Source organism: Nicotiana attenuata, chromosome 3, assembly GCF_001879085.1.
Source record: "Nicotiana attenuata strain UT chromosome 3, NIATTr2, whole genome shotgun sequence".
In the NCBI taxonomy this organism is placed as follows: Eukaryota; Viridiplantae; Streptophyta; class Magnoliopsida; order Solanales; family Solanaceae; genus Nicotiana; species Nicotiana attenuata.
The window spans coordinates 46,271,816-46,296,046 of NC_031991.1; the positions used below are offsets into that span (position 1 = coordinate 46,271,816).

General features: G+C 37.7%; 2 protein-coding genes across 2 annotated transcripts; both read right to left on the reverse strand.

The window, feature by feature from the left end:
- LOC109223665 (FKBP12-interacting protein of 37 kDa) lies at positions 292-12,309 on the reverse strand. The gene is made up of 14 exons (XM_019388058.1): positions 12,118-12,309; positions 11,962-12,004; positions 11,613-11,674; positions 8,067-8,134; positions 7,924-7,960; positions 6,983-7,070; positions 6,484-6,548; positions 6,318-6,395; positions 5,574-5,621; positions 3,749-3,802; positions 3,234-3,395; positions 2,430-2,499; positions 1,110-1,165; positions 292-1,011 (listed from the first exon to the last, which is right to left on the reverse strand). The coding sequence occupies exons 1-14, from the start codon at positions 12,142-12,144 to the stop codon at positions 844-846; spliced, it is 1,026 nt and encodes a 341-aa protein (XP_019243603.1). The 5' UTR covers positions 12,145-12,309; the 3' UTR covers positions 292-843.
- LOC109223666 (notchless protein homolog) lies at positions 13,398-20,542 on the reverse strand. The gene is made up of 13 exons (XM_019388059.1): positions 20,294-20,542; positions 19,940-20,021; positions 19,758-19,847; positions 18,714-18,839; positions 17,303-17,430; positions 16,233-16,432; positions 15,811-15,874; positions 14,904-15,014; positions 14,681-14,818; positions 14,427-14,569; positions 14,293-14,347; positions 14,035-14,091; positions 13,398-13,954 (listed from the first exon to the last, which is right to left on the reverse strand). The coding sequence occupies exons 1-13, from the start codon at positions 20,459-20,461 to the stop codon at positions 13,871-13,873; spliced, it is 1,446 nt and encodes a 481-aa protein (XP_019243604.1). The 5' UTR covers positions 20,462-20,542; the 3' UTR covers positions 13,398-13,870.

Genomic DNA, 24,231 nt, shown 5'->3' on the forward strand with positions numbered 1-24,231 from the left:
ACGGAAAAATCCAGCATAATATACTGTAGACTGGTGCACCTGTGTATGAACTTCCAGCATATTATGCTAAAACTCCACATATTATGTTGAATTCCGGTACATTATGCTATAATATTTTTGGAATTTTGAACAGTATTTTCAAAGTGACTAAAATTACTTTTGAAACTGTAGCTATTTTTCAATTACCATTTGTAAATCTGGCTATTTTTAAGTTTCACCCACATAAATTGGAACGACATTTGATTTTGAAGCCCATTTGCCGGTTTGGCAGTATTGTCGTCTTTCTATATATTGAAATGAAACGTGCTTACTGCATAATTGAAGATGAAAAAGCAGAGTGAAGTGGTTTAACGATGCACTTTGCCACAGCTAGATTGGCTACACTTTACAAAACAAACAAACCCTCACAGTGCTGCACAATAACACATCGGCCAAATTGCAAGTTAATACTTGTAAAAGTGTTCTGCGTTTCTCTAACGTAACCCAAAAAAAAGGACAACATAGAACATACTGGTGCTGGTGTGATAGATAGGGAACTAAATACACGAACTGCAGCGACCAGTTGGTATGACTGTCTGCAGCTTATCAGTTGAGTAGATATGGTCATGCCTTGTTGCTTTACGAGTGCATTTGGAAGTGAGTGTTCTTGCTGTCAGGTCGGCAGCTTCATCTTCCATTTGCTTTGTTGTTGTACCATTTATGGATAAATAATTAATTGATAAAGAGTAGCTTCACATATGAAGGTAAAGCCCCGAACTCATTTACCAAACAAAACTTTTTTTGGAAAAGAAAAATAAGATGTGTTACCCTACAAATAGCACTAGTCTAACTCCAGTAGCCAACCTACTCATTCTCTGCCTGTGCTTCTGTAGCTGTCATTCCCTCATCACTGGCAGTTTTATCAGGAGTTAATTCGGTCTTCTCCATTACTGTGTTTCTTTCATTCAGCTCTTGCTTCAGCTTACTGATCTCTTCATCCTTCTCTTCAAGTTTCTCTTGCAAGATTAGTACCTAGGACAAATACGATTAAAGCATTAAACTCCACATCCTTCAAAAGTCATCCTAATACCGACTTTCACTCTAGATAAAATGGAAACTGTGTAAAGCACCATTTCATTTGATCTTTCCACATCGTTTGTCAGTCCCTCTATCTGCTTGCACAGGCCTGCAAGTGCGAATGAAAATTGTTAGAAATTGAGTGAATCAATCTACTCATCATTGCATTCTGAATAACAATGGCAAATCAACTGAAACTGGTTGGGTTAGGTCAGACAAAAAGGAATCCCGATGAGAGCAAGAAGGTAAAATGAACACATGTCAAGAAAACTCTACAACAAAATTAGCTAAGATATAGATACCTTAGTCAACAAGGGTGCTTGATGCCTAGTTATGTCATGTTTCTTTTTTCCCCACAAATTATATGAATGTGAAAAGTCAAATACTACAATCCACCATCAACCTGCTTCGACTTCATTTAAAAAGTTCTCATAACAGAAGTAAACTACACTGCTGGCAAGATATTACTTTTCACCTTTCAATACGTAAATTGCATCACTCAGAACTTAATACACCTAGCCCGTTGAATAACCAGAAAGTACAAAAGAGCCACCCTTACAAAAGCCCAGTTGCTCCATAGCGCAAGGAGAAAATACTTTGATCTACAAACAAATCGTGAGCACTGGCAAGAGCAGGTTAATGGGTGATCCAGTGCAGGAATTAAAGGTTTCTCAGTTTGGGATTGTACAAGTTTCTCTGATTATGATATGACTCAATTCTATGTAAAAGTATGCCTTGTGTCTGGCATGACTTCACTGTCGAAAGAATAAGGGCAGGCAGATGCATGGTAACCACACAGATCAGGTGACAGCAGCTGGTTTCTTTCTGGGTACAGAGAAGATATGCATGTGAATCACGTGGTAGTTCCTTGTCTACTGAAGCATATAAAATCTACCAAAAAGCAAATTATAGAGCCCGTTTGGACGGGCTTGATGTAAGTGACTTGTACGCCAAAAGCCATAAGTTAGGAATTCTAGCTTTTGGCTTTTGGTTTATTTTTATCATTTTAGCTTAAAAACAAGTGCTTAAAATCACTTTTTTACTTTATCCAAACATTACAAAATGGCTTAAAAGCTAGTTTGGAATAAAAGCACTTTAAAATAAGCCAATCCAAACGTGCTAAAGTGACTATGTACTTACTCAGGTAATGTCATGAACCGGAGGAGTATACGCAAATATTACCAAATGTTTCAACATTTAAAGCAAATCTAAACATCCACACCAATACTATCAACTACACTGATCATATCTAGAACCTGTTGTACCAAACAGACCAGTCAACCACAATAAAACAAGCAGAAAACAAAAAATTCCTATCCCAATCAAAGGGCAAACAGAGGTGTATTTATGAAGCAACTTGAGAGAACATAAACCTTCAAATTGACTTTTGAGTTCAGCATTCTGGGACTTCTGCAAAGCCAGTTTCATTGTTAATTCATGCATCTGCAAGTGAAGAAACAGAAGCTCTGTAACATCTCACATGTATCACCTTTAAAGCAATCATCATAATTAGGAGTGGCAAACTGGCGGGTCGGGTTGGGTATGGTTCGGATCGAAAATGGGTAATGAAAAAACAGATAAGTTTTCCAACCCGACCCATATTTAATACGGATAAAAAACGGGTTAACCGGGGGATAATATGGGTAACCATATTATCCATGGCTTCTTGCATATGATCACTTTTGGGAGAATTCTTAGTCTCCCTAACTTGAGGAACCCCTAATTTGAGGCTTTACAAATGTAAAAGTTAGACCCATTGGTTATCCATTTTCTAAATGGATAATATGGTTCTTATCCATATTTGATCCGTTTTTTAAAAGTTTATTATCCAACCTATTTTTTAGTGGATAATATGGGTGGTTAACTATTTTCTTTTAACCATTTTTCCACCCCTAATCATAATTAAACAAACCTGGAAAAACCTATGTTGCTCGGACTCTTCGAAAATGTGGCCGGATACGTGTCGGATCCTTTAAAAGTAGTGCATTTTTGAAGGATCCGACACGGATGCGGCTATATTTTGGAGAGTCCACGCAACATAGGGAAAAACCAAGCTAAGCAACTAGGTAACCTATGAATAGACTAGTCTCTTCCATCTTTAAATTCAGTTGTGAACTAATTAACTAAATGAATTTTACATTTTACACACTTCACTGATCAAGATAATAATTTAATACCTTTCCTTCATTAGCCTGGTTTCCAATCTCTTCATTTTCCTCTTGCAGTGTCCGACATTTAGCCATTAGCATCTTCCCCATTTTGCTTTGTGGGGTAAAATTGACTGCAGCAATGTTATCATGCAACTCCTTCACTTTCTTATCCTTCTCCTCAACCAAATTCTGTCATTGCAAAGCAAGAAAAGATGTAAGCAGGAGTGCAATCAGAGCGCCCATGACGGAACAATGAGAAAGTAAAATAAAGTACACGCCAAAAAGCATCCAAAAATTTAAGCACCAACATGCTTTATTCATTGGCAAAAGGATGCCTCATCAGAGCTCATAGAGCAATTCAAAAGGTCACCAGGAACTATGTCACCAACAGAACACAGCCCCAGTAAATAACAAATTCCAGCCAGCCATCATAGAGACTTGGAGGCACAATGAAGTTAAAGTATGGAACCACTAAATAAGTGTATCAAACTCCTCTATATACATTTCAAATTGAAATTAAAATCAACGTCCAGATAACTTACCTTCAGTCTAGTGAACTCTTCATGAATAGCTGGATCTAGCAATAGCTTCCGTGCCTATTAATATACCCCCAAAAGAATAAGGAAACTGATCAAAAAGTGAACCAACAACAAAGAGATTAAAAGCAAACGCTAACCCAATTTTTTTTAAAAGCCATGGTATAAGATGTGTGTGTGTATGTGTGTGAGAGAGAGAGAGCACTCAATGCAGATACATATCATAGCAGAAAAGAACACAAAGCTGCAAAAGTGTATTCAGCAAATCATAGTGTTGTTCTCAGAAGATAAAAAGTTAGAAAGAAAATAACGAACAAAAAAATCAGAAAAGGATTTTATTCCATAAATCTGGCATTGCAACATCTATATATTCCTTGAAACTTTCTTCTTAGTATCATCTGTTCTCACCTACCATGAACATCTATTAGGCATCATCGAGTAAACTCGAATCCAAAACTTAGAGAAACTAGTTAAGGGGGCATCCGGTGTGTGTGCATAATTTATTCAACTAGGAAAGAATATAAACTTTAAAAAAAAGGTAGAACTGATGTGACTGTGAGCATTACTGTCAAAGGAGAGTTGAACTACAAGGAAATCACCACCACTAAATACAATAAGAATTTTAACATCTCTGATTTTTTTTCAAGCGTTATTATGATGGCATCGTTGGAAAAATAGTGCCGGCTCCACAAAATTGAGATAAAGTAAAAATATATATCCCTTAATTAGGAGTATAGATAGTAAGGAACAAGTACCCACTGAGGACAAAATCTTTTTGTAAAGATTAAAGATCCAAACTCAACTAGTAGGATCTACATTAGGGTTAGGCAGAATGATTCAAGCAGATAAGAGGTCCAGGCCACCATTTGCTTTTTCTAAGCAGTTCTATCTTAAAGGGCGATTTGATGTTAGAATATGCTGCTCTTACTCTTCAGTTCTCTTTGCTCCATTACTCTGGAGGCGAAAATGAACTTGCATCAAATGTATAAAAAATTACACATGAAGGTGCACCAGCTAAGAAAGTTATTATTTAAGCAAACGGCATAAAATTATCAACGCAACAACCAAATGAACCAGAAAGAATAAGTAAATTTAAAAATTGAGATCTAGGCGGCCATGATAATCTGTTGTCCTCGTTTTGGCAGACAAAACTAAGCCAAGATGCAATTTGGAAAAAAGAATGAGGTGGGGATGTAGAGTGAAACTAATTTAACCTGTGGTAGAAAAATTACCACCCTCCGCCGTATACAAAGAAACTATGCGTCACAAATGACCCCAAGAGAGGAGCGGGACTTCTATTTTTGTTAAGAGGGTAGCCAGGTGGGAGTAGAGCTGAACCAACTTCCCTTGGTTGACAGTTCCATAATACATATCAACCTACTTGAACATTCTTTTAGATTTCAGCAACGTTCAGGTTAAAATGCTTTACTTCCTCATAACTCATCAAGCAGCATCTAATAGCATCATAATCAAAAGTCTAACCGAACTTCTAAAATGCTACTACTGTAAGACTTAGGATCTCAGGCTTCAACTCCCCTTGTAATTATATAGGACTACACTGCTTTGTGTAATCTAAATTTATTATATATACTAACATGTTACCTTCTCAAAAAAAAAAAAAAAAAAACGCTACTCCTCTACCAAGCAACCTAACGTGTAATACAGAAACAAGCTACATACAACACAGAGATTACACACCTTGCACTCCTTTTTAAAGGAGTAAAGCGGAAAAATCACCAATTAATTGACAAAGACAGGGCCCTCCCTCTGCGTTTATATTATAGAGCACGCAGACAACAGATCTATGAGTAAGAAAAGATACTATTACTACCTGCATAGACGGCGGCTTGAGTTGAGCTCTAAGGTCCCGAACTGCAGACTAAAACATGTACCAATAAGAAAAGTAAGAAGAAAGAATTGACCAGCACAACTTAAGGAGAAAGCTATGAATTGGATATATGCATTTTAAAATAAAAGCAACAAAAGATAAGGTAAAAAACACCCAACATTCTATGCTTTCACAAAAAGGATCGTAAAAAATAACACACTCAACATTCAGCAACAACATTCCACCGCCTTCTTCCCCACCCTCACCCGAAAGAAGAAAGACATGACATCTGATCAGCTGTCAAGGATAAAACTAGATTTCATAACATAAGGGCATCGAATTTGATCTTGTCATAATATTGCTAATATTGATTAGAACACGGATCTCTCCAATTGACAAAATCGAGAATGAAAGATCAGTTGACTAGCACTAGACTTGTTTACCCTAAGATGTAGGTTGTGAGTTTCATGGGGCACCATAAAGACGAGAGATTTTCTCTGAGTAAAGCAATTTACAGCTGGAAACTCAGATAACTTTCAACCAACTCAGTTTTCATTTTTTTAGTGAAATCATTTTCTTTTGCTCCATATATGTTTCTTTCGCCGTACACTAAGATAACATGTTTCTCTAAATATCCTGCCTATTTTTGTTGAGAGAGCAGCAATGAAATCCAAACACATACAAGATAGTTCAAAATAAATATGTAACAGATGCAATCTATCTTTTGATGGCCATAGACAACTTTACCTTCAACTCTGCTATCTCCTGCTCTCTTTTGGCAAAAGTCACAATAAATGCAGACTCCTTTTTCTTTGCTCTTTCCAACTACAGATTGCAAAGATGAGAAAATGATCAGAAAAGAGTTTCAATAATTTTATTAGCAGTGAACCAATAAAGAGGAATAATCAAAAACCTGTTCACGCAATGACTCCTCTGATGATCTGAGGTTCTGAAGATAACTGACCACAAACTTGGGTTCTGCAAATAAGAGTAGAGTTAATTCTGTTCATTGGAAAAAGACAAACAGTTACTCCCTCCATCTCAATTAACATGAAAGAAACTTCCCATTCTAAGGGTGATTCCAAATATTAAACGTGACACTACAAATGATAACAGATGCATTTTGAACAATTCAACTTTAAGCAACAATGTGATGGTGGAAGCATCACAGTAGTCTACTACTCCTATTACTTTAACAAACAAGTCAAACTTTCCCATAAATTCAATACCCTTTCAAAACCATATCATACATCAAATGGGACAGAGGGAATTAAAGATACACTTTTTCGTTCCTGTATGACTCAAAGAAACAGCAGCAACTGGGAAAACACAGATTTTTTTTATTTAAAAAAGACCAGAAGAAGAGAAACAGGATTATAGGTCACAGTACAACGATGCTGAGAAGGACATACCAGGTGTCATGCCAGGTGGTATGAAAAACTCCTTTTCAAACGCAGACCGCCACTTTTGTATTTCAGATTTTGCAGCTTCAAGTTCTGTCTGAAACAAACATAAACAGTTGAGTCAGTAATTAGTTTAAGCCATTTCAGTCAGAATTTTGGTCATTCAACAGTTCAGGATCCATTAAGTGTGGTGCAATTCCCAAAAGTCCCCATACAAAGTTTGAATATTAGCGTTAGCATAAGAATCAAGGAAGGCACAAAAACATCAAAAGAAGACTATGAAAACTGTGAAATTAGAAATCTTATCCCCTCGGGCTTTTTAAGGACATATGAGTAGCAGAGTTCAACTCAAAAGACCAGGCTGGAGAGGGAAGAACTATTTATGCTGATGAAAAGATAGGTTGTCAGTAAATCATCACCAATTATGTTGCTTGGACTCTCCAAAAATGTTGCCGGGTGCGTGTCGGATCCTCGAAAAGTAGTGCACTTTTGGAGGACCCGACACGGGTGCGGTAGTATTTTGGAGGGTCCGTGCAACATAAATATTCACCATCAAGACAACATGTTAATTAAAGCATATTTATTATCTGATAGGCAAAGGAAGAAAGAGATCTTATCCTGTACTATGAAAGCATCTAAAATGAATTTAAGAACGAATTGAGTAAAGTATCAGAGAAAGAACAAAACAGCTTCCCATGAAAGGCACTATATGCGCTTACTTCTAAGCTAATTAAACCCTATATATATTTTGAATATTAACTGAGACAAAGTATGATAATCCAACATACTACAAGCAAACAAAACATCTAGATTTACGAGCTCTGATAATAAATATGGAAAAAAGTTAAAAATCACACAGCATCAATATGCAATGCTGGAAAAAAAAAGGATGACAGGTAATTTTGAATATAATCATGAAAACAAAAAACAAAATCTAAAATGATATACACCTGACATGATGCAAGGGTGTCTTTACAGTCCTGAAGACTGCAATGTCAAAGCACAAAAGACGGTGAGAAAGTGGCAAAACATAAGCAATTAAATATATATAAAAAACGTTTACAAATATGAAACAAGGGTCCAACTACCATACCTCTCACGAAGAGACAAGATCATCCCCGTCGCTGCACCGGGTGCTGTTTCTTCTACTTTCAAGTTACCCTAGTATTGGAAGGAGTAAATGATAAATATTAACTTGCTAATAGGTCCCTATGACACCTATTAGTTTGATATGACTGGGCTTAAGAGAGCAACCCACCTATCATGTGAGAAATTGTGGAAGATAGTGGTAAAATAGTTTTGTAAACTTGCACATCAGTCCAAGTTCAATATTCTTGAAGGATTTGAATCCTTGACAGTATCAAAAAGTGCACCTTATTATGTTAAATATTTCGCAATGTCCCAACAGAAGCATGTCTTGTAAAATTAACAAGGAGAGTGATTATGAGCAGTACAACTGCATGTGTAACCTATTGACTTTTCCCCTTGATCTCTGTTTCTTCTTCTAATTCTACTACAGCAACAACTATGCCTCAGTCCTAAACAAGTTGAGGTGGGCTATATAAATCATCATTGACCATGTACCCTATTTAAGTTTAACTCATGTCATTATCAAACTAGATAAAAAGACAAAATACATAAACCGACACTTAAAGTTGGCCCCAACAACCAGCTGAACATTCCAACTTACCCAATAATCATCTAGACACCTCAACTCGCCCTCGGTGTATCTCGTGGACACCTGAATCCAGCAAACCCCACACGTGAAGGCCAATCACGGGTGACGTGTCAAATGACATGATGACACGTGTCATTTAAAAAAATTGCCACCTATCATTAAAAAAGAAATTTGCAAGAACTATACAACAACAAAAAAATATCTTCCAAAAACAAACCCTCTCCCCTACTTCGTTCAAAGGTGCCAGAACAAAACCTCTCCCTCCCCATTATTTCCTATTTAATTTATATTCTTTTTCTACCATTTTTAAATTCTAGCTCCCAGCACTATAAAGGCAATAGCCAAAAGATGATGAGCGAGTCGTTCAGCTCCAAATCTGAAGTCGAATCACTATTTTTTTTTAAATTCAGGCCCGATTCTGAAAGAAAGATGTAGAATAACTTTTTTTTTGACAAGTTAATGTATTTCATAGAAGGCATCAAGAAGATGCAAAATTCAGAATTTACAGAGCAAAGGCATAGAGAGAAAAAGAAGACAATGCTAGCTCTATTACAAAAGGTCTAATCCAAAGTTAAGGAGCTAACAAAGTCCAAAACGATTCAGGGGAATTGACAGGGGAGAGGATTACTCCAACTACAAAGACATGTTAAACATCTAGCCTTAAGAATGTATGTTGGAGTAGTAATGCCTTCAAAGCATCTAGTGTAGAAAGATGTAGAATAACTTGTACATATGTACTTTTTAGAAGGCCAGAGTCGAGTCAAACCCAATCCACTTTCTCCAACATGTGTCAATCGAAGATGGAAGCAATGTTGTCGGCGAATGGAGTATAGTTGTCGGCTAAGTTGCTCCGACACGGTAATTTAGTTGCCGCACCCGTGTCGACACGACACTAGTATGGGTGTGGTTGTGGGATCCGGTATCCGTACCGGATCTGGTGAACCAATTTTGGATACTGACGACGACGGATGGAAATATTCCCGATGAGATACAATTTTATTCCCACAATCAGAACAAAAACATGGGTAAATTTGAAGAAAATAGCACAACTTATCTAGGAAATCAATCCTTTACTTATCTACAACTTGAGAATAAAAAAGAAATCCACACTTTACAAGTTATACGTAAGTGTTCCACAAAATTTCTCATAATTTAGCATTATTTTTATTTTTTGGATATATTTTAAGCCAGATCCCCACACTCGTATCCGTACTAGGATGCATATCCCCGAATCTTAGAATTTACATCTCGAAGGATCCGACCTCTAGATTCGCTCCCATGTCAGGTTCCCGCACACATGTCGGAGCAACTTAGGCTGCCGGTGCTCCGTTTTTTGCTTTGCTTCGTCGCCACCATTCCGATGTGCTTCCTTCATCGTTTTGTTCCTATGCTTCTGGGTTATGCTAATATTGTTCTCGATGAATTGTTATGGCATTGTAGTCGCTATTGATTTATCTTGTCAAGATAGAAAGAGTGCTGGTAGATTTATGGTGGAAGGTGGTGGCACTGGTGTTAGAAATGTTGTTGGAGGAGATGAAATTTTGGATGAGGTGGAAATATTATGGGCAAAAATGGAAAATGTAGTGTAGGCCCCACATAAAATAATCTAATTCCGAAAAAAAAAGAGAAAACTTTAGTTAAGGCTCTTACGCCCAAGTCTAAGCGAAGCACTCCTCTTTTGCCATGTCAGCGTAAGGTGCATAAAAGACAGTTCTGCTAAAAAGATGTGTCTAGAAGGTCATTAGATAAGTTGGAGTATTTTTTGGCCAACTTTAAGTGTTTGTTTATGTATCTCGCCAAATAAAAATAACAGGGAAAAATAAGCAAAATAATATAAATAGTAGCAGTAGCAGTAATAATAAAAGTTTTCTATATTTCTACTGGCATATAAATCTATGATAAGGTCAAAAACACTCTTAGAAAAGCAATATGTTAAAAACCAGCGTACTAACAAGAGTAAAACCTATTTTCAACTATATATATATAGGAATTATAGGTCTTTTGAGACAACTTCCTTTCATGTAATTTTAGGCCTACCTCGTCCCCTTTTAATAATTTCACTCACCATAGTTTCATTCCTAGGGACCGGTGCATCTGTAGGCCAATGTAGGACATGAACGTACCATCTTTAGCGACCTTATCTCAGTTTATCCTCAATATGTGGTACTTGCACCTTATAGCGAATGTGTTCATTTTTAATCTTATCTAGTCTTGCATAATCGTACATCCATCTAAACATCCGCATCTCTGAAACACTCATCCTGTGAAAATATTAGACTTTAGCAGCACAACATTCACTACCCTATAACATTGTGGTCTTCTAATTCTAGTGAGTATAAAATTATTTAACCATATAATTCACGGTGAAAATTTATTAACTGTTGCACCAAGTCTAGTATTTAAGTGGAGAAGCATAGAGGGGCAGAACATTATCCCCAAGTTTTAGAGCTGAAATAGAGGATTTATCTGTCATTAGAAAAATACTTAACAGTTTAGCAAGTTAGGAATAACCAACTTTACCAACATCTTTCAAAAAAAATTAAAAGGAATTTTACCAACATCTTATGACAGCAATAGGAACACTTCAGAGAAATTGCATAACCTTTTCTCTCAAAAGCCATAATCTCCTTACTTCACTCACCCCAAAGTCTATCATCTAATCTAGCTAAGACCACACCAACTTCCAATCATGTAAATCACGTCCAGAAAGTTGTATTTTTCTATATTGCCAATTAAAATGAAGTTAATGACAGTTTCATGGTCATTATCAATACTTAGAAATCCAACGTTAAACCAGCTCAGGCTAAACCAAAACCTTATTAAGGCCGTCTCCATTTCTCCAATTCATCAAACCGCACTTTGACTATACCTTTCTCCTAGAACCATAGTTGGTTTGCTAGTATGGCTGACAAGACAACTTAAATTACATTAAGTAAAAAACAAAAACAAAAAAGGCAGCACCTTTTTAGAGCCAAAAATATCGTCTTCATCATCGTCAAGGTCTCCAAAGCTTCTTTTGGTACCTAAAATCACGTCTTGAAGTGTTAAAGGCAAGAAATATACCAAAAAAGCTTGCAGTAAAGGCAGAGGCGGATCCAGGATTTTAGGTTTATGGGTTCCTACAAAAATCTCGAGTTAATATACAATACTAACTAGATGAACAGACCGGGTTCCAAGCTAAATATTTTTATACATTTAATGAATTTTTCAATACAAATACAACTTCTAGACAGGGTTCACGGGAAGCCGTAGCTATTGAACTGAATCCGCCCCTGGTAAAGGTGACAATGGCGGGGAAGAATGAGCAAACCTGAACGCCTAGTACCGGCGAAATCTCCACCAAAATCGAGGTCCTGACAATTTCCCAAAAACGAAAATTCTTCAACATGGTATTTCATACAGGAAATACAAGTAATTACTATTGGACAAGAAAACCCTAGAAATCCAAATAGAAAAAAGAAGTTACATCATCGAGGTGGTTATGGGACGCCATTGGCGGAATCAATTCAAAAGGTCTGGAATTTAAATTTGGAACCCTATGCTATTGAAGAAGGTTTCAGTGAAGTGCAGGGCAAGGAGGAGGAATGATTTGCTGCGTCCGGTTCTAACTCCTCCGTAGAACAACTTGCACGCGGCTTCTCTACTTTAGCGTCCAAAGCAAATTTATTTCATTAGGCGAAAAAAGAGTAAATTATAGTTTAGCCCCTAACCTTTAAGGATTAGGAAATAATACCCGTCCACCTTAACCAGTTAACCTTATTACTATGTAATATTTTCTAGAAGAAGAAAGTATTATTGCCTTTTTCTTTTTTCTTAAAGATTTTTTATTAATCCAAAATTGTCAGAATGATCCAAGAGCTGAAACAAAGCTAAGAATTCTCTTAAGACGCAACTACAAATTGAAAAAGTTACGCAAAATTAATTAACGTGCTGCCTCCGTATTTAAGGGTTGAGGTACTTAACTCGCATTTTAAAGATATTTGAAAATATTTACAATGTGAACTTTGCCCAGTCTTTATCTTGGTTTGTCATGATGTTGGTATTATTTAAAGGTTGATAAAATTTATAAAAATGTCAAAAAGGATGACATTAAATCTTGAATATAATATGATGTTTGCTGCATTGACCTAGCAATGTGCTCTACCCAAAAAAAAAAAAAAGGATATTGTGGCACACTAAAGTCGCACTGAAACTAAGAAAGTTGCCACAAATATATTTTTCTCACCGGAAAATTTTTACGTGAGGGGATTATGTTCCAATTTAAAAGGTGGGTATTTTTTCTCAACTTTAAAGGTTAAGGGGTCAAAGTGAAATTTACTTGGCAAAAAATGGTAGTATTATTTTAAAATTCTAATTTTCTAAGAAATGCTTCTTTGAAATTGTAACAATTTGTGTTTGACCAAATTATTTGAGCACTTTTACTAGTATTAGAAAAATAGTTTGTATTAGCTCAATCTTTTCAAAAAGTGTCAGTATACGAAAAGAGCATATACAGATTTACTTTACACTTAATATTGGCATCAAAGTCCAAACGATTGCTTGTCTTGAAGTCGAATGGGGGAGTTGGGCAGCTTTAACAGTAAAAGAGTAAACACTAATTGCAATATAAAAGCATTCGCTTGAACAATGAAAGAGTAGACAATTTTAGCACGCTATAAAAAGCATTCCAATTACAGTAGTCACAATAATTAGTTTCTATGAGTTCGCTGACCAATCTCAATATTGCAATAGAATAGTGCGTAGCAATGATAGAATAGTAAGAAACTTCCATTGGCAAAAGAGAAAAAAGGAATAAGATAAGGAAGACAATGAGATTTCATCTCAAGCTGTATGTGCAGACATATGGAGAGAGAAAAAAGCTAAGGTCAACTTACATAACACTTCTGCTTCTTGCCTACAAATAATGTAAGACAGCTTACAACTAACATATAGGGATATTTGCAGTGGTGATCAATGAAAAGATTGAAAATGCCCCAACAAATGGTTGCTTCCTGCACTCTCTGTCTACCGCTCCATTGAAGAATATTTTGTTGCAAACTTGAGTTTTCTCCACTGACTTCAGAGTAAACTCAAAACGATTATAGATTTTAACTTCACATACTTCTGAAGCTTTTGACATTGAATGCAAATGGTTCTTTGAGGCACAGTTATGATGCAATATAGTTCAGTGTGAGAGTTCTTTAGCCACGGCCCACGACGAAAGACAACTTATACATTTTCTAGCCCATCCATAGCTTCAAAACTCTGTCCTTACCACCAGATGCTACTTTTTCACCGTCTGGACTCCAGTCAACCGCAAAAACCTTCAAAGTTCAGATAGAAAAGTTATCTCACGTTTCTGTGGAAAAGGAGAGGCTGAAAATGCCTGTGGGCGGAGGCTTACCTCATCAGCATGTCCAGGAAGGTCTTGCTTCAACTTTTTTGTCCGGATATCCCAAACCTAAATAGAAAAGACATAATAGTTTCTTAAATATCTCGCATTTGGAAGTTTCTTCGAAGAAAACTGTTTCTCACTTGACACTTAATGCTCAGCAGAAGTTGTAACCCCACAGAACAGGTATAGGCAATACCTTTGTGCACAGAGAACCCAAGATAACCTGTTTTTAATGGGACAAGAACAAAGAGAAATGCAAACCCATACCTTCAAGGTTGAATCTTTGCTCCCGCTCAATAGGAGCCTACTGTCGGCTGACCAGCTGTGCAGAACACAAGGATAGTAACTAATGGTTGACTGTTAAAAATGATGGAAGATTGAGTTTTATGGCAAATTCTAACCTTATCTGATATACAGGTCCAACATGACCTCGAAATGCAGCAACAAATTTTCCTGTGGTACCATTCCATAATTTGACTGACTTATCAAATGAAGCACTTGCTATCCATTGACCATCCGGAGAAAAATAGACGTGATTGACCAGCTGCAAAAATTGAAATTCATGGCTCGATGCTTAGAACAAAAAAAGGCCATGTTTACTGTCAAAGCACACACACACAAAAAAAATCCTTTACAACAGAGAAAGATTGTCAACCTGTTGGTGACCTGTCATGCGAGTTTTGGGGTGCTTGCTGACAGCAGGTTCCCATAGAAACATGGTGAAATCATCTGATCCTGAGACCAATCTCTCAGGGGCATTGCCTCTCATTTTGTTGTACCTTTCAAGCGCTACCTGGAGATGAAACAAGAGCAACGCAGGTACTGTGAGGATGGGAGAAATTACAAATTGGAGCAACAAAATAGAACCAAAGAATTACCTTTTTCATTTCCTCGGGAGACGAATACTGTTTACCGGTGTGATCAAAAGCTCCACTTCGAAGAACATATTCAGTGCTCAGTGCCAGAGAATTTACCCAATGACCATGACCCTGCATAGCATGAAATGGTAGGAGCATAAATTAAAAACTTCCCATCTAGCCATAATCTCCGGGACTTCTTACTCCATGTTCACAAAACAATAGCCAATAAATCTACACAAGGATTTTTTTCATGGATGCAAATGGTAATGTCTTCTTTTCTTCTCATAAGGTAAATAATCTTTAATAATTACTGGGAATAATAATGTTCGAAATTGAAGCTCACAGAAATCCAAATTTTAACAGTATATCACATGCGAACAGATCAAAAGCCATAGCTTTTTTGAGACACACGAGGATCAAAATTTATTTGAGCTACTAACATCCTAAAGGTGCAGATTCAATCCTTGCGCTCCCTCGTGACCCCCCCCCCCCCTCCCTTTTTCTCTATGCTGCAACTACCCCCCCCCCCCCACCCCACCACCACCACCACCCTTCAAAAAAATAGAAATGTAATGGATCAACACCAAGAGGACAAGTTGATAAATAAGAAACAACTGGGGACCTAGGTAAGAAAATATATTGGAGTATACCTATTCCACCTAACTTAGAGTGAGTGTTTCTTAAAATGAAATAGCCATAAAACAGGTGCTCAACAAATTGTCTACAAATTCAAACGATAGTATATCACAATCCTCACTCTTGAGCAGCCAGAAGATTAAGAAAGCTTCTCAAGGAGATATAAAAAAAGCCCACCAAGCTCATATCAAACCTCACTGAATGCAGGTGATGAATAGCAATACAAGTCACAGCACATGCATGAGAGCAATTGAAAAATCACACAATAATCAAAAGTTATAGACTTCACCTTCAGTTCACGTATTAGCTTCCCCTGTGAGGTTTCCCATACCTTGATTGTACAATCCTGAGATCTGGATATGAACTAAAAATGTTACTAACACCAATTGAAGATTTTATAACTACTGTTTGAGTTCAACAGCTCGTTGGCTTTCTCCCTCTCTTTTTTTTCTCTCTCTGCATCTCTCTCTAGATACAATATATAAAGTTATAAACATACACACACACACACACACATTATATACAGCCAAACCACCCCACCCCTCCCACACAAAACAAGGAGAGAACTAAGCACCAAAAGAAAACAGCAAAAGTTCAAGAAATAGGTATCATCAAGTGGGCAAATCACCATAAGTTGATGCTCTCTGCAGAGATCAATATACTACATAAAAGAAAACAAACTGCAAAGCAAAATGCTCTAAAGAAATATACCCAGTGTAAATAACTCCATCTCCACCCCATTTTACACATGTTATTGCAAGTGTATGGCCACTGAGACAAATAAGACACTTTCTGGTGGTAACATCCCATATCCGTGCATCGCCATCTTTACTTGAACTTACAAAGCGACGACATGGAGCACTGAGGTGTACAGGTTCCCAAGAAATACCAGTTATCCATTTCTTGTGGCCCTGCAACATGGAGCTCAGATTATAGACTCTTCAAAAGTTTCTTTTAACAGTTCACAAAGCAGTACGACAAGTTACAGTGAGCCTGTTACCATCAGGGACGATTGTTTTCAGCAAACCAACAAACGGAAGATAGGCATGTCATACAAAATGCCACAACTTAAGTCAAGAAAAGTCAGAAAATAGAAGACCTATGAGTAGTTTCTTAATTCAAGTACATTCAAGGCCTAGTTACTTCAATATCTTCATACGGGTACATGTAGGTATTCCAAAAATTAGAACAGACGACAATATCCAAATTAAAAATGAAACAAACATGAAAATTTTGAACTTAGCCACTTGAGAAGCATTCTCGCAACTATCTGAATTTGACATTGCAGACACGCTCGAAGTCTTAAAAACAACTAGAGAAATCAATGATTGATTAAATTATGCATACACATTCTCTGACATCTACTTTGCATGGTTCAAATAAAGATACACCCAAACTCCGAATTCTAGACACCAACAATCGTAAGCACATTAGCCTAAGTGTGCAATAATGTTCACTTCTTACAAGATATACAACATTCATCCTGACTAGTAAGCGGGTTTTTAGCCACAAAAAAATAAGAAGGAAAAAAAAGTAGAGCCCTTCTGTAGATACGTTTTTGTACAGACAAGTAATTAAACTTCAATATCAGTATTCTATCTTCAACTAAAAAAGAAAGATTACCAGGATTTATCATCACTAAAGCACAATAGACAACAGGTTACAAAGAAAATGCTGTTTTAGCGGGGATCTTGACCCATAAAGCCCAGCAGGCAAAAACACATCCAAAGTCCATAGTTATGCAATCTATAACAATACAAAACACATATCAGCTGACTTACAGTAAGCGGATTCCCTAAAGGCTTCCCTGTCTGAGGATCCCAACAGATAAGTTCTCCAGCCTTACTTCCACTAACAAGATGCTTACCATCTGGTGACCATGCAACAGAAAGAACCCAGTTTCTGTGCCCTGGAGCAAAGAGAATTATAGATCACTATTTATACATAGACATTATTATTAAAAAGATAAAGGGAAATGTTTGTAAGTCCATGATTCGGCAACTTGGAGGGAACAGCAACATTGACAGATTTGATTTTTGGAAAGGACATTGACAGAATTATATTATAAGAGAAAACCTGTTTCTTTTCACTTTTCTTATTGTTGGGTAGCAAATGCAATGCAATTTGGTTATATGGGTTGCTTGCAGACTCATAACTAGTATTTGATGCTGATGGAGCAAGTAAAAATTACTCGCATCCGTTACGGCAAATTTTTTTGAATTTTCTCGGCATTAAACACTATGCCAGGTACTGCAGCAGAGCTGCTCTCTTGTTGGAACAGAAAGGGGCTGCAAAAACAACAAAAGGAAGCAAGCAATACTATCCTCACAGTTATCTGGTGGTGCATCTCGAAGTAGAGAAATAGAAGGTGTTTTGACGGACGAAGGAACTCAACCCTGAAGATTAAGTCTGACTGTGTTTTGTTATTATCTTCTTGGTGTAAACCCAAATGGATAGATGATAGTAAAACCATGTTACAGTTCCTTGAATCTTTTGTATAGATAGCCAGGTTTGTTTTCTTTTTATTTTTAATCAACTTTTGAATGTAACTTTCTTAGTGCTGGTTTTCTTAACATCAACAATATTTACCGGTTTTAAAAAAAGAAAAAAGGCAATCCCTGCAGCATTTGCGGCAGAGGAATAGAATAAGCAAAGCTATATACAGAAGTTAATGACCTTCTCACAACCCAAGTTTTACCACTAGGAGAGCTAATGACACAATATTATCTGACAAGAAGCATGACATATTTAACAGTATCTAAGATGCATTCAATGTAACTGAACTACAATTTACTGCTGGAGTTACTAATGCTCTTTTGCTTTTTGTTTTTTGTTTTTGTTTTCCTTTTCCTTTTCCTGAGCCGAGGGTCGATTGGAAACAGCCTCTCTGCCCTTTCGGGTAGGGGTAAGGCCTGTGTACGTATTACCCTCCCCAGAACCCACCTTGTGGGACAATACTGGGTAGTTGTTGTTGTTGTTGTAGAATGTGAGAATGTGAAGGGAAGTTGGGAATATCTTGTATTACTCCCAGCATATTAAAAAGTTATCGTTCTCGTAAGTGATAATCAGCTAAGTAACATCTTGTAAGAGGATATACTTAAAGACCTTTACCACTCAGTTTCTACATTTTATGTGAGATGACAAGTCAAAAGCTGAGACTTCCACGGGTGCCAGTGAAACTAGGATTCAAACCTTGAAGTGTAAACAATGGCGTCTGGGTATTTAGATCCCACAAACGAACCGTAGTATCACCAGATCCACTCGCCAACTGCCGTCCATCAGGACTGAAGGCAACTGAAAGTACAGCTTCAGTGTGACCTGCAAGCACAAACCCACATTGAATAAAGCAAATGTGAAGGTCCCAGTGTGACCCGAGCAGCTGTCTAGTACAAAGGAAAAGAAGATTGAATGGAACATTAGACAAAGACATACAAAATTTAGATATGATAAGCCATCAAAGGTAATCAGTCAGACCAAAAAACAGAAGCGTGTATGAATTGGTTGTGGATCATAGACTAACAAGACTGGAAAGCTTATTGCATGAACCAAATGCCTCTCAAGTGGAAAGCGAAAGCTTGGTTGTAGAATAGATCAAGCATAGAAGCTTCATCCAATGGGGTTTTCACCATCACACAGAAACATATCAATACTCCATTATTTTGGCAACTACTACCCATTTCTTTTCAAATCTTCAATACTTTTTCCAAAAGTACATTCAAATTTGGGAAGAACTGAAAACTTAAATTCTTCTACAAATCATTGTGCACTCATAAGCCATAGACCTAACCCATCAAAACACGCAGCTCAAGCAGACCTAATGTTGCCAACATGATCGTTGGTTAGTGACCCGTCAATATGATCATTGATAAGTGACCTATCAACATGATTAGCTTTGCTCCATTTCTTTAGATTACTTCTGTTTTACTCACATGGAACAATAAAATAGAAACTTGAAAACTTATCAGTTACTTCCCCTAAAAAGAACCAGAGAAAAAGAAGAGCACCAATATATCTTCACTCTAACAGGATATATAGAGTAAAAAGTTGTTAGGGTGAGAAAGAAGACTGTTAATTCTTAAATTAGTAACTGCTCAAAATAATCAAACCCTACTGCAGTTCCACCAAAACTAACCCACACCATTGTTCTTTTTCTATAGTATCAATTTACCAGAGAAAAAAATCACAAAGACAAGATGCTAAGTAGCATAACGACAACAGAAGTGAATAATCTTGTACCAGCAATTGTGGCCGAACAACGAGTGACAGGGCGGATTCGAAACACTGCTTGTGGTTGATACACTATTGTCAAGACTTTTTCCACAGATACTGCAATGAATTCAGCAATGTATCTCCATAAATATTTAGCGAAATGTCACTTATAAGCTCAATAATTATTACAACTCTCCTACACAAGTTACCTTTGTTCTTTTCTAAGTATGATCCAAGCTGCACCACAAGCTCTTCGTCTGAGATATAAAATGCATAAGGCAACCTTTCCTCCTGACAAATCCCAAAAAAATCCCGCAATTACGAGTCATCTTGAAAATTGACGCTCTTGAAATGGTCATTAATACCACGATTCCTCGTATTCAGCACTAGCTCATTCATTCATTAAGTCGTTCATACACAAATTTTAGAATATCCTTGTTTATTATTCATTTTATTTTGTACTATGCAATGGAGGCTAAAAATAAAACTAATATACACAATTGATATTGGAAGTTTTAATTTCCTAATTTTAGAATACTAAAAGAAGGTTTGGACTTGCTTACATTGCTGAGAAGCTTATTGACGACTTGATTAAGCTCTTTTGGACCAGCGTTTTCAGGGAGGTACAACGCAGCACCCAACTGATTGCCGTCTGGGTCTGCCAACTGACAAATCACACTGTTTATTGCTTCTCTCTCTGCCGCCGCTTCCACTTCCATTGTTTCTGCCATTAATTTTGCTTTGCAGATTTTCTTGATAAAGCTTTTTTACTTTGAGAGGAAAGAGAGGTTTTAGTAGGGTTTTAAATTTTCCAGTTTTGCGGGTCAGTACGGGATATTAGCAAAACTTACGAAATCGGTAAATGCACACCTTAAGCTTTCTGTACTTTGCACTTGGACCCTAAAATTTTCCACCTTTCTGAACTATGCACTTGCGTACAGTTCTGTATTATAAGGGGGTGTTTGGTTTGGGTTTTCTTTTTTTTTTTTTTTTGGTTTCCCACCCGGTTTTGGGTTAAGTTATACAGGGATTACTAGTATATGAATTGTAATGTGATGATTAATAATCCAACAATCATACATGTATTAAACAATGTCATATAGAGTTCACTAAAGGGGAACCGCTTCCTTTTCTAAGTTTCTAATCCTCGGGATCAAGTTTATGCGAGATCACAAGCAAAGGATATTAGGCTTATCCCAAACACTTTATATTGATATTATTCTCACCAGGTTTAGCATGCAAGATTCCAAGAAAGGCTTTCTCCCTTTTAGACATGGAATCTCTCTGTCAAAAGATCAGTCCCTAAAAATGACTTATGATATAGAAAAGATGAAGGCGGTCCCTTATGTTTCTGTCGTAGGGAGTCTCATGTACGCTATGCTATGTACTAGACCTGATATCTGCTTTGATGTTGGCATGGTTAGTAGATTTCAGTCTAACCCTGGACGAGAACAGTGGAATGCCGTTAAACATATAATCAAGTATATGTCGGTTTATCACTCAAGTGAACTTGCACCCATTGGCTATACTGATTCAGATTTTCAGTCTGTCACGACCCGGATTTTCCACCCTCGGGAGTCGTGATGGCGCCTACTAATAGGAGCTAGGCAAGCCAACCTTACATAATTACCACACTTTCATATTTCTTCTCTTTAACAAAATACCAGACGATAATATGATAACAGCGGAATTTCAAATAAATAGCGGAACTCGACGGTAATATATCTTAAGACTACGTCTATTACAGCTTTTAAAACCTCAAATACTCAAAACCTGGTGTCACAATGTCACAGACTGTCTAAGAGTCACTACATACAAGGTCTGAAGAAAATACAATAAACTGTTTTTGAACGAAGAAAATGAAACAGGGAATAGAGATAGAGGGGGACGCCAGGGTCTGCGGACGCCTGCACGTCTACCTTGGGTCTCTGGGTGGACTGAAGGAAGCCCTCCAACTACTGTCCGAAAGCTGCTCCTGGATCTGCACACAGTGCAGAGTGTAGTATCAGCACAACCGACCCCATGTGCTGGTAAGTGTCTAACCTAACCTCGGCGAAGTAGTGACGAGGCTAGGACCAGACTACCAAATAAACCTGTGCAGTTCAATATATATATAGCGGAAAAGAAATACAGAAAGTAACCAGTCAATGTAGGAGGGGGAAACATGTTGCGGGGGAGATAACAGTTCCGAATTGAAAGCATCAAGTAAGGAAAGAAACAACATAACTAGAATATCAACAAGAATCAGAAATCAACAATTTGCACGGCATCACCCTTCGTGTTTTTACTCTCGTCCTCATCAAATCAATCATATAATAACGATGTGCACGGCATCACCCTTCGTGCTTTTACTCTCTTTCCTCACCATGTAATCAATGAAAATTAGTACAGAATGGTACATCGTACGACACGGCATCGCCCTTCGTGCTTTACACTCTTTCCTCACGATAGCAAACAATGCACGGCATCACCCTTCGTGCTTTACACTCTTTCCTCACCATAGCAAACAGTGCACGGCATCACCCTTCGTGCTTTAACACTCTTCCTCACCCAAACAACAATCACAATCAAAGGGGCAAGGAATTAAACAAAAATAATGATAGAAATCCCGGCAAGGGAACACAATTAAACAATTAAATCCCGGCAAGGGAACAATATCAATAATCTCAACATCCCGGCAAGGGAGATAATCAACAAAGCAACAATATCCCGGCAAGGGCACGATTTAATAACTCTTTCTCTTTCTTTCACTTTTATTTCATAACTCACTTTACCACTTGAGCCAGTGCTCCAAAGGGTTCAATCATCTCATATACTTTCACAATTTGTAATATTACTTGAGCCAATGCTCCTCGATGTTCAAAAGTCACCATTTCCTTCCACAAGATTTTCACAACAAATATAAATCATCACCAAGGCATGAAAGATACCACGAAGTCAAGATATTCACAATTTAAAGACTCACGGTCATGCTAGACACCAACGTATAGATACTCGTCACCATGCCTATACGTCGTACTCAACAATTACCACATAGCAAATAGGACTCAACTCCTAATCCCTCAAGCTAAGGTTAGACCAAACACTTACCTCAAACTTCAACGGCCAACTCATGCCTCAAATACCGCCTTTCCTTTTAAATTCGGCTCCAAATCAATCGTATCTATACATAAATGACTTCATAACATCAAATAATGCTAAACAATTCGAATCCAATGCCTAATTATAGTTTTCCAGTCATTCTTCCTAAAAACCCAAAAATCGACCCCGGGCCCGCTTGGTCAAAACACGAGGTTCGGACCAAAATCAAATCCCCCGTTCACCCACGAGCCCAAATACATAATTATTTCCAGAATTCAACCCCAAAACAAGGTCTAAATCACCATTAATCAAAAAGCCCTAGTTCTACACAAATCCCTAATTTTCTACCCTTAATTACATGTTTTAGGCCTAGGATTCTAGTGGGTGTTAATGGAAAATGAAGGAAACAAGTTAAATATTATATACCCAAGAAGCTTTGGTGAAGAAGTGCTTCAAAAATCACCTAGGAGCTTTGGAGAAGAAAGGGTTTATGAAATTTTATGAAAATCCCGTAATGGGTTCTGTTTTGGGACTTTAAAATAACTGGGCAAAATTGCCCTTCGCGTTCGCGATGGGCACTTCGCGTTCGCGATGGGTCAGACTGGGCAGCCTTCGCGTTCGCGGGCATCGGCTCGCGTTCGCGGAGTAGGAACTCCTCGAGCCTACGGGTTCGCGGACCAGTGGTCGCGTTCGCGATGCACAAGTGGTGACCCCTCCCCCATGACCCTACGCGTTCGCGTCACACAGGTAGCATTCGCGATGAGCAATCCCCCTAGGCTCCGCGTTCGCGACTGTGGCTTCGCGTTCGCGATGAAGAAGCTGGACACCTGGATCTTTGCCTTACGCGTTCGCGAGTGATACCACGCGAACGCGAAGGGTAAAATCCCTGGGCACTGACTGCAGAAAATCTGCAATTTTTTCGTAAACTCAAAACTTCCCGAAACACATCCGAAACACACCCGAGCCCTCGGGGCTCCTAACCAAACACATGTACTAACTCAACCATATCATACGAACTTATCCGTGCGATCAAATCGCCAAAATAACATTATTAACAATGAATCAAACCCCAAAAATCAAGAACTTTTTCTCAAACTTCATCAAGTATCAAATTTAGCAATTTAGGTCCGAATCACGTCAAATGACGTCCGTTTTCACCAAATTTTACAGAAACATCTTAAATCATATATAAGACCTGTACCGGGCGCCGGAACCAAAATATGGGCCCGATACCAACACGTTCTAGTCAAATTTCATTTCAAATTTCCTTAAACAATTTTAAAAAACAATTTCCTTTAAAAAATTCATTTCTCGGGCTCGGGACCTCGGAATTCGATTCCGGGAATATGCCCAAGTCCCATATTTTCCTATGGACCCTCCGGGACCGTCAAATCACGGGTCTGGGTCCGTTTACCAAAAA